Source organism: Myotis yumanensis, unplaced genomic scaffold, assembly GCF_028538775.1.
Source record: "Myotis yumanensis isolate MYYU_CA2020_CCGP unplaced genomic scaffold, mMyoYum1.0.hap1 SCAF_10, whole genome shotgun sequence".
In the NCBI taxonomy this organism is placed as follows: Eukaryota; Metazoa; Chordata; class Mammalia; order Chiroptera; family Vespertilionidae; genus Myotis; species Myotis yumanensis.
Window position 1 is genome coordinate 32464517 of NW_027223761.1, and position 15619 is coordinate 32480135.

Genomic DNA, 15619 nt, shown 5'->3' on the forward strand with positions numbered 1-15619 from the left:
AATGTGTGGGGGGTTTTTTTCCAAATAAAAAGGAAGTTCAGAATTTGCCAAATTGCTATAGTACTATTTTTAAGCTCAAGCATGGTGTTTGGGCTTATACATACATGAATATACATGTCAAATGTGTGTGTACCCAAGTGGAAAGATCATGGATTTTGGAGTCAAATCCTGGTCTTCCATTACCAGTTGTGAGATTTGGGGTAAGATGGAGAGTCTCTTTGAACCTCAGTTTTCTTGCTTGTAAAAACGGATTAATAATAACTCAGCATTGTCATTTTAGAAGTTGAATGAAGTGGTGTATGTTACAGTTCCCAGCCAGAGCAGATGCTAAAAAAAAAAAAAAAAAAAGGCATCTATGGGGGTAGTAGTTACTTCTTTGATCCAAATCCCAGCCTTTCCATTAATTACCTGTGTAATTTTAGGCAAGACTTGTTACTCCTAAGTGCAGGGTATAGAGATGGAATGGGATGGTCTCTCCATTCCTCACAGAATAAGTCTTCGTTTCTAACACACTAAGAGTCTACGTTTGAGGCACCATCACGAAGGACCAAGCAACCTAAATAAATGCAAAAGTGGGATTTGGTTGGCTTTATAGCCTCATTTTTTGTGCACTTGTCATCAGAGACTATTCTAAGCCTTTCCCATGTATTAGTGTACTTAATTCTCACAACTCTATGATTAAGGCAATATCCTTAATCCCATCTTAGAGATGAGGATACTGAGACACAGAGTGGTTATGTACTTTGCCCAAAGTCACACAGTAAGTGCAGAGCCGAGATTCAAACCAAGATAGGCTACAAAACTCCTATTTGTTTAAACCATTTTGCTTCATAACTTTTGTAAGGGGTTTGACTTACTGACAACTAACCCAGCATCCTCCAGTTCAAATTCACAGGTAACCCAGTACTTAGTAGTTATTTTTACTTTTCTTTCCTGGGCCCAGAATGGAACCTCATGATACATTTGCTGGGGGATAATGTTCTACATAGGTCCAGCGCCATACTTACCTTCTAGTAAGTGTCTGGTGCAAAGTCCCTGCTTTCTTCCTAATTGGCCTCTGAAGTCAAAGACATGTGGGTTCATACACTCCCCACATCAGCATTAACTGTTTGATTCTGGCAACATTACTTAACTTCTCCTGGCCTCAGTTTCCCCATCTGTAATGGAGGGTATAAGTGGGAATATTAATTACTCACAAATGTGAAAATTATGAGGGGTAATACATGGTAAAATGTCTGCATGTAGGAGGCAGTCACTAAATAGGATCAGCATTAGGACTGATCCTGAGGCAAACTTCAAATGAAGCCACTGAGCTAAGGCAGGGCTCTTGTTCTGAGCTTGGAGTGGGATTCTCTGGCCTGGGGCCTGGCTAAGGCAGCTCCTGAAAGCCCAGAAGCTGCTCACAGATACAGCCAAGCACACAGTCAACCTCTAAACTATAAAACTGAGGGGGACCAAGGATGGTTTGAGAATTTCATTACATTGATGTTTCTCTCTCCTATCTTTTCTCTTCTCTTCTCTTCTCTTCTCTTTTCTTCTCTTCTCTTCTCTTCTCTTCCCTTCCCTTCCCTTCCCTTCCTCCCTCTCTCTCTCTCTCTCTCTTTCATTCCTCTCTCTAACATGTCCTTGGGTGAGGATATTTTTATATCGCTGCTTTGTAGTATCTGCCAATTTCTATGGTGTAAATATTCTCACTACTGCCTATTTCAAGCTACCAACATGAGGTCACTGAATGTGGAATTGAGAAGAAATCCTCCCAATACTTCCTTGCAAGCTCCAGCTGCAGGAAGCCACCGCTTGCCAATACTATCATGAGAGTGCACCAAGGAACGCAGAAAGCTAATGGACCTTGAGCGTTAGCAGGGCTGACGCTAAGCACTGATGGTTCGTGTTGAGATAGTGGTGGCTCAAAGCAATTTCCTGACTTGATAGCCTCCAAGTAAATGTTTACTAGACCTTACTGATCTTTACTGATCTTTATTGACCTTAGAAACAGTCTGTCTGTTACCTGTTTGCTGTGCTTTTCTGAGGGCAAGATGTGTATCTAAAACTGAATAAAAGCAGGCGGGACCCAGTTTCAGTGTGTCTCTTTAAGAAAGAGGCTCCACCTGGCCTCCAATGCCTTCTAAATTCATATTTCTTGTATAGCATTTTCATTTGTGTGTTGGCCTCTCCTTCAGATCCTGAACCCCGCCACGAAGGTCGCAGCATCCAGCACACCACCACTTTCAAGTATACTTTTGAAGAGGTACTATTCACCATGAGGTTACATAAAAACGAAGAAGTTAAGGGAAACTGAGTTTCCGGAAACTTTGGAAATATTTTTTATTTCCCACTAACTTAGAACTTTACCCATTTATATACCTATGAAAACAATACAACTCTCTGTGCAGCTTTAACAGTGGGAAATTTTTATGGCATAAAACCTTGGGAAGCAAGAAGTTAGTCTAAGCCATAATTTATTCAGAAAAATCCGAGACAAATTTAGTATGATTTCATTTATTAAAGAATAAGTTTCCTTCTAGTATATTCTGTCCAACTATGAATTTCATTTAAAATCTTTTAGAAAGAGCAAATCCACTTTTTAAAAAAATTCTAGGTAGTTATAATACTTTGGTTGCCAAGTTTTAAAAAATGAGGCAAGATTATATAGTGAGAGTAGAGAAAGCAAGATGAAGTGAAATCACCCATGACAATCTGTCATATTAGCCATTATGCATTTCAACATCTGCAACTGAAAAGTCACAGAAGTCAAAAAATAAAAACAAAAAAGACTCCCAAGGAACACAGACTGCCTGATGATGTTGCTAGAATATTTAGACCTATGTCCACTTCATGTAAAAAATAAATTAAGTATAAATAATGAGGTGAGGGGGCTGGTGTGTGCTCAGAGGGGCAAGAGAATGGGGCCAAATGCCTTTCCTCTCCCACACTCGCTACACAAAACTCTCCTCCATGTTGCTGCAGAGTAAGAAAGAGTCCACAAGCCGGGGCTGGACCAGTTGCTGGAAGTCGGAGTCCTGGAGGCCTTCAGGACAGACCCCGGCCAATCTACGCAGGGCAGCCTGGGAAGAAAACAGAAGAGATGACACGAGTTGGAATGGGCTCCGCTCAGGTGCATGTATTTCCTTCAACTCCCAGAGAGATACATTTCAGGAAGTGGCTTGTTTACCAGGTAATTTGATCTGATTGTCACCCTAACACCTTTAGTCATCTGGTTCTTTTGGTCATCATAGCAATCGTATCACTTGGTCCCCTGGTTTCATTTGCACCTTGGTCACCATGGTGGATGTCATCTGAAAGTCTTCATGATCTTAATAATCATCTTGCCATCTTGGTTTCTCAGCCATCCTAGGAGCCTGATTGTTTTCAATATCTGTCATTTTAAGGATCTGGTCAACTTAGTGAAATATATGGTCATCCTATAGACAAGAACTGCCAGGGGCATCAGTAGATGCTTCCAGATCCTTAGAGGAACCCTAGAATGGCAAGGGCCATTCACTTATCCATAAATTCCACTATGTTCTGAGCAAAGCATTATGAGACGAGAAGGAGGGAAGAAAGAAAGAGAGAGGAAAGAAGGTCATAAAGTTGAAGGAGGTGGAGATTCTGCCACTGAGATGTGGATGAACAGGAAAGAGAGGTGCAAGCAGAATGAAATCACTGCTCAGATCTTTACAAAATGAGTTTCACTTTCCGGAGTATGCTACCCTGTTTCACACTCACGTGCCCTTGCTCAGCTGCTCTCCATGACATGAAGTCCCTCCCCACTCTTTTCTAGCCAGGAGTTGCGTTCATCCTGCGAAGCTGGTCCCACTGTCACCTCCTCTAAGAAGCCTCCCCTGATTCCTTAAAGCAGAGGCAGTTCCTCCCGCCCCTGTGCATGGTCCCTGCACTGACCTTAACCTTCTCATACATGACTGCAATTGTCTTTTAAGTGTGTATCTCCCACACTACACTCTGAGCTCCTCAAGGGTACAGACTGTTTTATTTTATTTATTTTTTTCTGTATCTACAGCAGGTAGAACAGGGGCTGGCATGGGACTCAATAAATGTTTGCTGAAAAAAAGGATCAAATAAAGTGCTTTAAAATTGAGTCTACTGCTAGAGCTACCTGAAACTGCACATGTGAGCTGTGCATCTATACAGACCTCTTTACCAGGGAGCTGAAGTAATGCATACTAAGTGCTCAATAAATACGAATTCCTTCCCTCTTCTAGAACCTGTACACATCAGGAAACAAGGTGGGAGCTTAAGGATGTCCTTCCCCTGGGAAACAAAGACAGGGAGCAATATCTGGAGTGGCAGAAGAAGCAAAGAAGGAAGAAGGCCAACCTAGTGTTTTATTTAGTCCTTCAGGATACTGCAAGGTAAGTTTTGTGATCCCCAATTTGGAAATAAGGACACTAAGGCTCAGAGAGGGAATGGGCTCAGAGAGAGAAAGTGGCCTTCCTGAGATCACACGGAAGTTCAACTCCAGAGCTCTCATACCTACCCACACAGCAGGATGCGCAAGCCCAGGACACTAGTTTATATTGAGTTTAAGGTGGGCATAGAACTTATTACCTAGACACGAGAGGTAACCTATGGCTGAAAATCACCAAGTTGGTGGAAGGAGAGGATGGCTTTAGTTGGCTGTGGGACTAACAGGCTCTGCCATGTCCAGTGCGTTAAGAGGGGCATGTGTCTCTGTCTTGGTTTTCTCCAGGAAGTAGACTCCAGGAGACTATCTCTTATTAGTGTGTCCTCTTTCCCCTGGGCTATGATATCCCTAAGGGCTAGAGAGGCTGAGTCCATATCACTTTCTGATTGCTCTTGATCCAACAGCGAGAAATAACCCCATTACCCTTGAGTTATCACAGTAAAAACAAGCCAGGATCTTCAGCAGAAGAGGTGAGACCATGGATGTATTTTACATCAACAGGGATAAAAATAAAGCAAAAAGGAAGAAGGAAGAAAAACTAGACAAAGAGAGAAAATAAACCCATACCAAGATAGAAGAAAGTAGCAGAGACAGAGAAAAGGAGACAACAGAAAAAAAGTAACAAAAAGGTAATATTAAAACAGAGATACAAAGATAAACTGATGAAAAAAATGAAACCATGCATGAAAGGGAGATGGAAAGAAGCGATGATGACCAAAAAAAAGAGAGAGAGAACACACCCCTGGGCAGGAAGCATAGGAGAGAGGTAGGGAGAGGTGAAGAGTCAGGATGAGGAGGAGAGAGAGGTCTGGCGGGAATAAAAAGAAAGAGAGAAAGGGAAAGAAGGAGAGAGAGAAACCTCTAAGAGAGGAGGCAACCTCTAGAACAGCGGTTCTCAACCTGTGGGTCGCCACCCCTTTGGGGGTCGAACGACCCTTTCACAGGGGTCACTTAAGACCATCAGAAAACACATATATAATTACATATTGTTTTTGTGATTAATCACTATGTTTTAATTATGTTCAATTTGTAACAATGAAAATACATCCTGCATATCAGATATTTACATTATGATTCATAACATTAGCAAAATTACAGTTAGGAAATAGCAACAAAAATAATTCTATGGTTGGGGTCACCACAACATGAGGAACTGTATTAAAGGGTCGAGGCATTAGGAAGGTTGAGAACCACTGCTCTAGAAGGAAAGAAAAGCAAAAACAAAACAGAAGAGAGAGAACTAGAAACAGACCTGAAAAAAACACAAAAGCAAATAGATACACAGAGTCCCTAGAAAGTCTACAAGACATGAACCCCAACCATCTGGGAGCACCCTCTCCTCAGGGCCCAGGGGCTTAAAGGACCTCCCACCCTCCCAAAGCCTTTCTCTCTCAGCCTCTACTTTCCTTGGAGAATTAACAACCAATCAACTCAGGATCTCATTCCCAGACAGTCTGAAAACACGTAAGTATTTAACAAGCCCAGCAGCCCACTGACAGCTGCTTCATTAAGGAAAAATCAAGCCTGTTTGCAGGAGACAATCTGTGCTGCCACTTTCGCAGATGTGGGAAGCAACCACTGAAATGTCTCCCATTCCCCTGAAAGGAGCCTTTGAAGCTGGAAAGAACACCTTGAGGACGGGCAGGAGAGGCAGCCTCCAACTCCACCCACCAGGCAAGGCGCCTAGTACCTCCGTCTCACCAGCCAGGGGGCAGCACTCAAATACGGAGGCCCTTCTGGCAGCCAAACCACAAACACTCACCAGCAGGGGGTGCTGAGGGTGGCCAAGTCTATCAGTTCCTCAGCCAAGCCAAAACAGTCACCAAACCCAAAGTCCTATGGAGAAACAAAGAGCTGGAAAAGGATCCTGACCACAAGAAGGCCTCAGGCTAGAAGGGGAGAAATTCAAATCCCTTCATGAGCCAAGGTAACAAGACCAGGACCATAAGGCATAGGGGAGAAAGCATGTCTGGAGACAAGATGGTCTGGTCAAAAGTCAAGGTCTTCAGCATCAGGCTGGCTGTGTTTCAATTCTAAGAGCCTCCCTTTATAACACCCAGAATACCAGAGAACTCAACCTGCCTCCTACTGGGGAAAACAAAATCCAAGCAGGCAGGCCCAGGTGCATGCTGTGTGCTACTATCTTGAGCATGGAGAGCTCCCAGAAAGCTGCATGGAGGAGAGGTGTTTTGATCTAAGCCTTGAAGGAGGTGCTGGCAGAGCTCTAAAAAGGGTATCTACTTGGGACAAGGGACAAGGGTAGTGTTGGGTGGCTCATAGCACTCTGGCCTAGCCAGGAGGACGGGGCCTGGAGGCAGTGGGAGGCCTCCAGAGCCTAAGGTGGGTGGGATTCCCACTGTGAAGGGCTGAACCACATGGACAGCAGGCTGTAGGTAATGGGGACCATGGAAGGATTGGTCATGGAGTGTCATGGTTGTAAACTGTCATGAGGAAAATTAGCCCCGTAGCTAGATGGAGGGTGATTTAGGAAGAGAGGGGCTCTCTTCTGCATCCAGCAACTTGTCCACAAGGATAAATTTAATCCCCTTTCCACTGGAAAACCCTTTAGGAGATTGAAGATAGTGGCTAAGCCTTTCTGTGTGCTCTTCTTCAAACTAATGACATAAATGAAAGAGGAATCACAGCAAGCCCATGTATCTGAATGGAGCTTTATAGGTTCCCAACACTTCCTCAGGGCCTGGTTAGTGTCAAGCAGTTGCTAGCTGCCTGAGTTGTGAAGATAATGGGAGTTGGGAGCAATTATTATGTTTGCCAGGTATTAATCTTCTCTGTTTGATTCACTAGACCAGACAGAATTAACACTCCGGTGTGGGGTGAATTTCCCGCCAAAATATAAGATGGCGCGGGCAATTATTTAGGTTTCCCGCGCAAAATCAGGGATTTTTATGATACCTATTACCCCAATGGGTATGAAACGGTTCGCATACGCAGGTAGGTATCTTTGTGAACGGCAAACAAACAAATATTTGGTAATACGCAGTTACAATCGGCCCGAGTTTACACGTTTCCCGCACTCCACTGCAAATCTATATGAACCGAGTTAAGACGGCTCCCGCGGAGTACGCGCAATTCACGCGAGCCGACTTAACTCGTTTCCCCCACTCCAAGTGTTAAGAAGCTCTGTGAACCCAGAAAATCACATCTTTACATTCACTAATCTCTCATTGAAACTTAGCCTTTCTTACTATTGTGGATGTAGCAACAAACCATGAAGTATCAGCAAGCCCTGAGATTTGTTCACCAGTAGAAATCCCAGGAACTTTCATATCTCATAATTGTGGTAGGTAACTTCAAATACCATTGACGCTCATTGGTAGGCAAGTTACAATGCTTATTAGACTCACTGCTCAATCTTATTTAAGTTATTAGTTAAAAGTACACATGTTTAAATACTCTATAATTATCTATATATATAAAAGGCTAATATGCTAAGTGTCCGTCCAGGTAATGACATCACATAGCAACGCCAAGCTTCCTCTCCCTAGTGACTAGCCTCCTTGCAGTTTCTTCAGCCCATGAACACAACTTGCTTTATAGCCAGATGGAAACACTTTACACTGAACCAAATGTCAGTGAAGCATTTTTCTGTGCCTCATCTCATTTGATCCTCATAGAAGTCCTGGAGTAGGTAGATAGGAGATTCAGTGGAATCCTATTTTCTTTTCATTAATCAGAAAACGGAAATTTAGAAAGCTTAGAAACTTGACCTGACTGAAAGAAGTAAGAAATGGTGGACCTTGAAAATGACTTTAGGTTTCTCACTGCACAGAATATAGTCAATCACTGCTGCAGTTATATATTTTACCCTTTGTTCTCCCTGCATGATCTACAATAATAATCTGCTTCATGTTGATATTTACTGCTGTATTGCTGATGATTACCTAAAAGAGAAGTTGGGGTGCCTCACCAGGCTGGAAAAAGTTTAGCTACATCAGAAAGCAGGTCTAATTAAGCAAGTTTATTCTATATCTATAAAAGGCTAAGTTGACTCGCACATGTGCGATACATATAAAGCTCACGCTGGCTCCAATCACATGCATATGTTTCCACCTGTCATTATTGATTGTGAATTTGGTTGACACTTCTATTATAGAGAAAGGGCGAATAGCGATATTAAAATATTTCTTCTAATTAATTATCTTTCAATGTGCACGAATTTGTGCATCAGGCCAGTAGTTTTAATATACTTGGATTCCTTTTTAATTCTATATATTTTATTGTATATGTTCAAAACATCATTCTGACAAGGGGTTCATAAGCTTCACCAGATCACCAAGGTGCAAGAAAGGTTAAGGTTGTTCTACATGTACCAGAATAAAAGCCCATGACAGCATAGATTTTTTGTCTCTTTTTTTCACAGCTATATCCTCGTAGCCTAGAGGAGTGCATTTTCAGATAGAATAACTCAGTAAATATTTATTGAATAAAATGTATAGCATTTAGTGATCTACCCAGTGTCACACAGCTCATTAATGGCAAAACCAAGACAGGTGTGTCTGACTGTAAGGCCCTGCTGTTGCTACCCCACAGTGCCCATCAGGAACTCCCAGAAATGAGATGAACTCAGTTAAAACAAGATGGGTGAGAGGGGGCTTTACTGTGAAAGAGCTTGAAGGATCTCTAAATCCATCACTTCTCCCTTGCATCTTTTGAGGACCAATCAAGGATCTGGAAGCTAAATGGGTCTATTTATCCAATGGCTTCCCTGCTCCTTCATGCTTCCAACTGGAAGCTGCTCTGCTTTGGGATCTGTTACACCACATCAGGGAGGAGTTCAGAGACAAAGCATACATTCCCCATCTGGTGCTATGGGATGAATTAATGAGAGACCTAAACAGCAAGGAGAAGTCGGGTGGGGACTTCCCAGGATGCACTTGCTTGGTTCAGGTGAAGGCCCTGGTGGCTGGCTGAATAATATTCTCTGTCCCGTCCTATTTCCTCCTGTCCTGTTCCACAAAGGAGAGAAGGAAGCCACAATGCTTCCTTCCGAGGAGGGGAGGGAAGCTTTCTCACTGTGTCCGGTTTGGAAGAGGCAGGAGACATCCACACCCTAGCTCCCACGTACATCGGACACAGTGACATCACTAACACCGCCTAGCATCCCGCCGCCAGCCACTCAGTCTTGATCATTGTTCAGATTCCCTAGAACCTAGGTTTGTGGCTCCCAGCCTCCCATCTTTCACATACATGACTTCATGTAATTGTCTCCAAAATTTTATTAATTAAGTGAACAAGTATTACTCTTATCATCATTTTGAAGAGAAAAGTTGAAGCCCAGAGAAGTTACATGGCTTATGCAAGCCAACCATGACATAGCCAGCTCCCATGACCAGGGGAAAAGATGGGGAAGACTGTGAACTCACCAGGCAGGCCACCAGCACGGCGTCACTGCTGTTCCTCTCTGAGGGCGATCGGCAGAGTTCAATGAGGCGGGACATACCTGCGTGAAACACACAGAGAACCTCAAGCTCTGGGTGGGGACCAGCCTGGCCAGGCCTGAGCCAGGGGTGCTCCACTCTCTCTCGCACAGCTCTCCGTGTGGGGCCTGTGGAAGCAGGTGGCTCCCAGCGTCCCTGTCAGCTGATCAGTCAGCCGGGGAAGGAGAGTGAACCCACCTGGGGGAGCTCGTGGTGGAGGCCTACTCCCTCAGGTGTGAACAGACCCTCGTCAGGGCCAGGATGAGCTGCAGTGTCAAAACCAAACCCCTAAGTGCCAGAACCCTGGCTGGGACTGAACTTGGTTAAAACTGCAGCCAAGGTGGCACAGGTCTCCCTAAAAAGCTACTTCTGTGGAGGTACCTCTGATTTTACCAGAGCCACATTTAGTGTTTGCATCTTTATCAGTGGAACGGTCGGCACCTTTTATTTCTCAATTACCTATCAGAAAATATGTTGTTGCCCAGCTGGTGTCGCTCAGTAGATTGAGCCTCGCCCCATGCAGCAGGAGGTGACCAGTTTGATTCTCAGAGCACATGCCAGGCTTGTGGGCTCAATCCCCAGCAGGGGGTGTGCAGGAGGCAAACTATCGCTGTTTCTCTCTCATTGATGTTTCTATCTCTCTACCCCTCTCCCCTCCTCTCTGTAAAAAATCAATAAAATATTTTTTTTTAAAAAAAGGTGTGTGACACATTCTGTATATGTATCTTCCATAAGGTCTTATGAAGCTGGAACGCTCTGGTGCCACAGGGTCACCTCTTGCCAACCTTGTTGTGCCTGGAGGACAGGCATGATACTGTCTCTATCTGGAGAGCCCTTTCTCAACCTTAACACCAGGATAACTCCTCAAACCACAGCTGACGACTCACCTCCTTGCTAAAATATTCTCTGACCCACCCAGATGAATGTGGGCTACTTCCCTTGTGTAGCAAATGTGCTATGGACATGCTCTGAGTATTGCTCTATGATGTTCAAGTGCAAATGTTTCTTTTCACACCTGCCACCCCATAGGTGTCTAAGTGCCTGTGGTCAGGACAATGCTATAGTTGATGTTACATGCCTAGCACTAAGAACAGAGCCCAGCATTTGTTGGGTAAATAAGTGACTAACTGAAGGAATGAGTGATTTAATGAGTGAATTAATAAATGAGTTAATGGTGAATAAGTAATAAATGTGCTAATGAATGAATAAACAAAAGGATGAATTGATGAGTGAATGAACAAATGGGTAAACAAATAAGTGAATAACTGAATTAGGAAATGAATTAGTTGGATGAAGAAATGCAGTCCTGATGAACAGGAAGTCTGCAGGTGAGTCATGGTTCTGGCCAACTAAAACCTCCCTAGATCCTTCCTCTCTCTTGCTTCAGCCCCAAATTAGAAGCTAGACTAGGGGCTGCACCCCAGGCCTCCATGCCAGCATTTCCCTGCACCCAGAGAGTGGGGCTCAGCCCAGCCAGACCTCTGTTGCCACTGTGAAATCAAGGCTGCTCCCCCACCCCCCAACTCCACTTCTGCTACAGCCAGTACCACTTACAGCTCAGCCGCACGGCCTCCTGTGCCACGTCTGGGTCTTGGCTGAGACGGGCCAGGGTCACTGCAGCCTTCTGCTGGACTCGCTCACAGGCGGCCACCTCAGCTGGGGTCCCAGATCTTGGCTTCTCGGACAGCATGCCCATGATAAGCTGGACCCCTGGGCAAGAGGCAATGAATAGTTGTCACTCATTCCAGTGGGGAGTCTTCTTGGAACCTGCTGGATGGATAGCTGCAGGGCTGGAGTAAAGGCTGTCAGAATGACTGAGGGGATATCACACACGGGAAAGAAGCTAGACAAGCCCACCTCTTCTACTCCTTCTGCCCTGGGGTGTCTCTAATTCCATGTACCAAGTCACCGTACTTGGAAAGGACCCCTGGAGGACATCCCTTTTTACTTTTTAAATGCTATTACTGGGCTTTTTGACTACATATCTGATACCGTGCTAAATGCATAGTAAGTACATGATCCCCTAAAACAGGGGTCCTCAAACTTTTTAAACAGGGGGCCAGTTCACTGTCCCTCAGACCGTTGGAGGGCCGGACTATAGTTTAAAAAAAAAAAAACTATGAACAAATTCCTATGCACACTGCACATATCTTATTTTGAAGTAAAAAAACAAAATGGGAACAAATACAATATTTGTATTTGCATGTGGCCCACGGGCCATAGTTTGAGGACCCCTGCCATAAAACCTCCAATAGTCTTGAATTTGGTATTAGTATAATTCCCTTTGAGACCCAGAGGGTGAAGTGTCTTTTCAGAGTCATGCAGTTATCTGACCTCCCACTGCCCTTCATCCAGCCCCCCATCACCACCATCATACACAATTTGGGGAAGCACAAAGATGACATGACCAGACTGCAGGGCAAGAGACATCAGAGCCAAATGCATCCTGGGAAGACAACCCCTTTCAAAGTCCAGCCTGTGCAACAGGGCCTGCCCTGTCCGGCCCAGGAGGCCTACTGTCTGTGTCATCATTACTGCAGATCCCTCAGGTGCTGCCCCACTTTTATAAATAGTCTCTTCATCAAACTCTCTTCAGTTGGGCCATGGGGACTGCCATTGTTTCCTGAAAGAGCAGATACACTTGGCATAGTGCTCATTCTGTGCCAGGTACACTTCTAACATGCTATCCTCCCATCAGCCCTATGAGGTAGGTGTTCCTACTGTTCCCATTTTGCAGATGGAAGTGCAGAGGTCATACAGCTAGTAAATAGTAGCACTTTTTCCAGTTTTAATGGTATCAGCTGCTATGTTACCCTCCCTCCACTGCACTGTCTTATTGTGGCTGTCACACTTTTGTCATGTTGTCACTCTTATCAAATTGGCCTCTCCTTCTAAACTGTGACCTCCTCCAGGATTAAGGCAAGGATTTATTGATGTCCGTGTTTATTTGTTTAGCACAATGCCAGGCACATAGTAGATCTCAATAACTATGGACTGATTGAGCCCTTCCATAGCACTTTATGAATCATAAAACCCTCTACAGATGCCAGATAGTCCAATCCCAAATCCACGGGCCTCTGCATTACACTCCTGCTGACCAGTTGAACTTAAGGCTCTAAGTACTGAAGGAATAGGCCACAATGACACCCCTTGGGCTCCCAGCTTCCCAACTGGTTCAGGAACGTTTTTCATTATTAGCTCATCACATAGAATGAACACAAAATGATGTATTTCAATTAGTATTAGAGCAATGGGGGATGCAGAACGTGTATGTTTGTTTAAACCACAGGGCAACCTGGGAAAAGGGGATTTAGCAACAACAGAGGCAACTGGTGGGCTCATTAGCATCTCTGGTTTCCAACCCATTGCTAATTGCTGCCTTATTTCCCAGTCACAGGAAGCCCTCACCACTTTGTTCCCAGGTGATGGGGGTCCCGTCATCTTTCTACAGGACCCAGGCACTGAAACCTGGCTCACCTCACATGGACCTTGGTGACAACCCAGCAGGAGGTGGGAGGGGGAGAAAGTGCAAAAGCAATGCTCTCAGGTGAGGTGTTGAGGGATCCAGCTGGCCCTGACCTGCCCCCCACTCCTCAGGCTCTTCAGCGTTGTACTGAGGCCAAAGCCAATTGGATCAGAATGACTGAAAATTGGAATACGTCCTTTTGTAGGAATGAATTTTTACTCTTTGGATCATAATGAAATCTTTGTCTTCTCTTTACCATCCTAGTGAAAATGCCCTGCCAGCCTCCTACCTTGGGTCTACCTTACCCCTCCCCACTTTATCTTCCTCGGGTCACTACCATCATCTGGCCTTCTCTATCTCCTTGTTCGCTGTCTCCCACTGGAACTGAAGCCTCATGAAGACAAGCAAACAGTTACACATTGGCCAGCTGCACACATAAGCACACATATACATGCTCATGCAATTGTGGAGACCTACATGTACACATGCATGAGCCTCCGCATAGCCTGCACACAAACACAAAGGCCCGCAGTTCTGTATGGCCACATCACCCACACAACATGCTCGCGCTGAAAACACATACCGTTCTCCTGAATGATGTCCGAGGCGCACTGCTCCAGGACAGACATGTTTGCCAAGATTGTCACAATCTGGAAAAGAGGATTGAGAAGCTAAGAAAGTGGGCACACCTGAGCCAAAAGGTGCGCTCTACAAGCAGCTGAGCCGGGGCTAGCAGGCTTTCCTTCAGCCTGTGACTCCGTCCTGCACACCTGGCCCGTACTTCCAGGGTATTTTCTTTTGTCCCCATGGGCTCCTGCCACCCAGGTCTGCTTCTCCAGTGACTGGATGCCCGTTCATCAGCACGTGACCCTGGGGTGGAACCCGGGACTCCACTGGAGAGAACAATGTCACCTGAGCGAAGAGGGGGTCCCATCATCTTTCTGCAGGAACCTTCTGGTCCCAGGCCCTGAAATGCGGACAGAACTGGCAGGTTCCTGGCTATCCTCTGCCCTGGATTGGGCTCACCCCATCCTAGCTTTTTGCCCTGATACTGAACCCCACCTACTTTCAACCTGAAATCAACGGAGACTAAGGCCAAGTTAGAGAACATGAGTGGGATAGAAGTCAGCATTACACCCCAGGTATCAGGTGTTCTGGGGTATCTGATGAGAAAGTTCGTGCTCAGCTACACTTTGCAGGTCTGGGCCTGCAGGGATGCTGACATCAGGTGGACAGTGAGCCATAGTTACAACCTCATGGGCTGGGCAGCCAACAGCCTCACCAATGTCCACTCCCAGGCCTAGGCTGTCAAGGTTGCAGAGAGAACTCACAGCACAAAACTGAATTAAGTAGTGGACCATCAAGGGACCCACTGCAGACCCCCAAATGTACAGGGTGCCAAAATACCACTGGAAAATGTTGACAACCTGGAACCTTTTAACTCAGGTCCCACCCATGACACTGCTCCTGACATAAATAGCAAAATGAATATCCAACCACGTCTATGCAAACAGACACTTTCATGTGGTAATTACAATAAGTAGTGAAATAAAATGAGATGAGGTTTCTCACTGGCGCAGGCCTATCTCTTGAAAGGCTTCTCCAAAGCTTGGGGCGCAGTATAACTACAGGCCATGCCCTGCTCTGAGATGGCAGCTGGCGGTCTCCTGAGGACCGTTTAGGCAGCTTATAACCTGAAACTCGACTATTACTAGATAGTAATGTGACATTTGCCAAGAAAGAGTGTTAGCAAGATTTTAATTGGCTCAATATTGGCATATTACTCTGTATAACAAATGTATGTAACAAATCTCTTTTTAATAAAAAGAAAAAGTTTGCCGTATTAATAGAATATCTATCTCCCCACTTTCCCACTGCACAGATGTTGGAAAGGGGTACTCATCTTAGGGTGCTGTGGCACCCGTGCCTACAGCCCTTCCAGCTCAGATCTGGGCAGGGGTGGGGCGAGGTAAGCGTTACCAGGATGGGTTGCCAGGCGAGAGACCAGAGAACTCCCCAAGAGCTGATCCCAAGGCAAGTCTGTCCCACCAGACATTTTAGGAAGGGAATGACAAGCTCCTGTTCGCATTTTAAAGAGATAATGGGACCAGAGGGTTAGTCCTTGGAAGCCCTCCTCCCACCCCCTTTTAAGATAGTGAGTGTTTGTGGGCTGAGTGGAAGGAGTTAGAGGAAAAGTATGGGTTGAAGATGTAGTTAAAAGTGGAAGGTTCCCCAGGAAGCACAGAGTGCACAGTCTTCTGAGGAAGGAGAGACAAGGCTATTGGCTTTCTC

General features: G+C 45.1%; 1 protein-coding gene across 1 annotated transcript in view; it reads right to left on the reverse strand.

Annotated features, from left to right (window-relative positions):
- Positions 1 to 2527: 2527 nt before the first annotated feature.
- The window catches only part of INSC (INSC spindle orientation adaptor protein), a 119522-nt gene continuing 106430 nt past the window's right edge, over positions 2528 to 15619 (reverse strand). The window contains exons 10-13 of the mRNA XM_070426663.1: positions 13911 to 13977; positions 11416 to 11571; positions 9808 to 9884; positions 2528 to 3065 (exon numbers count right to left, since the gene is read on the reverse strand). Of these exons, the coding sequence (XP_070282764.1) occupies positions 2937 to 3065; positions 9808 to 9884; positions 11416 to 11571; positions 13911 to 13977 (429 nt within the window). The 3' untranslated portion in view covers positions 2528 to 2936. The remainder of the gene's footprint in view (positions 3066 to 9807; positions 9885 to 11415; positions 11572 to 13910; positions 13978 to 15619) is intronic.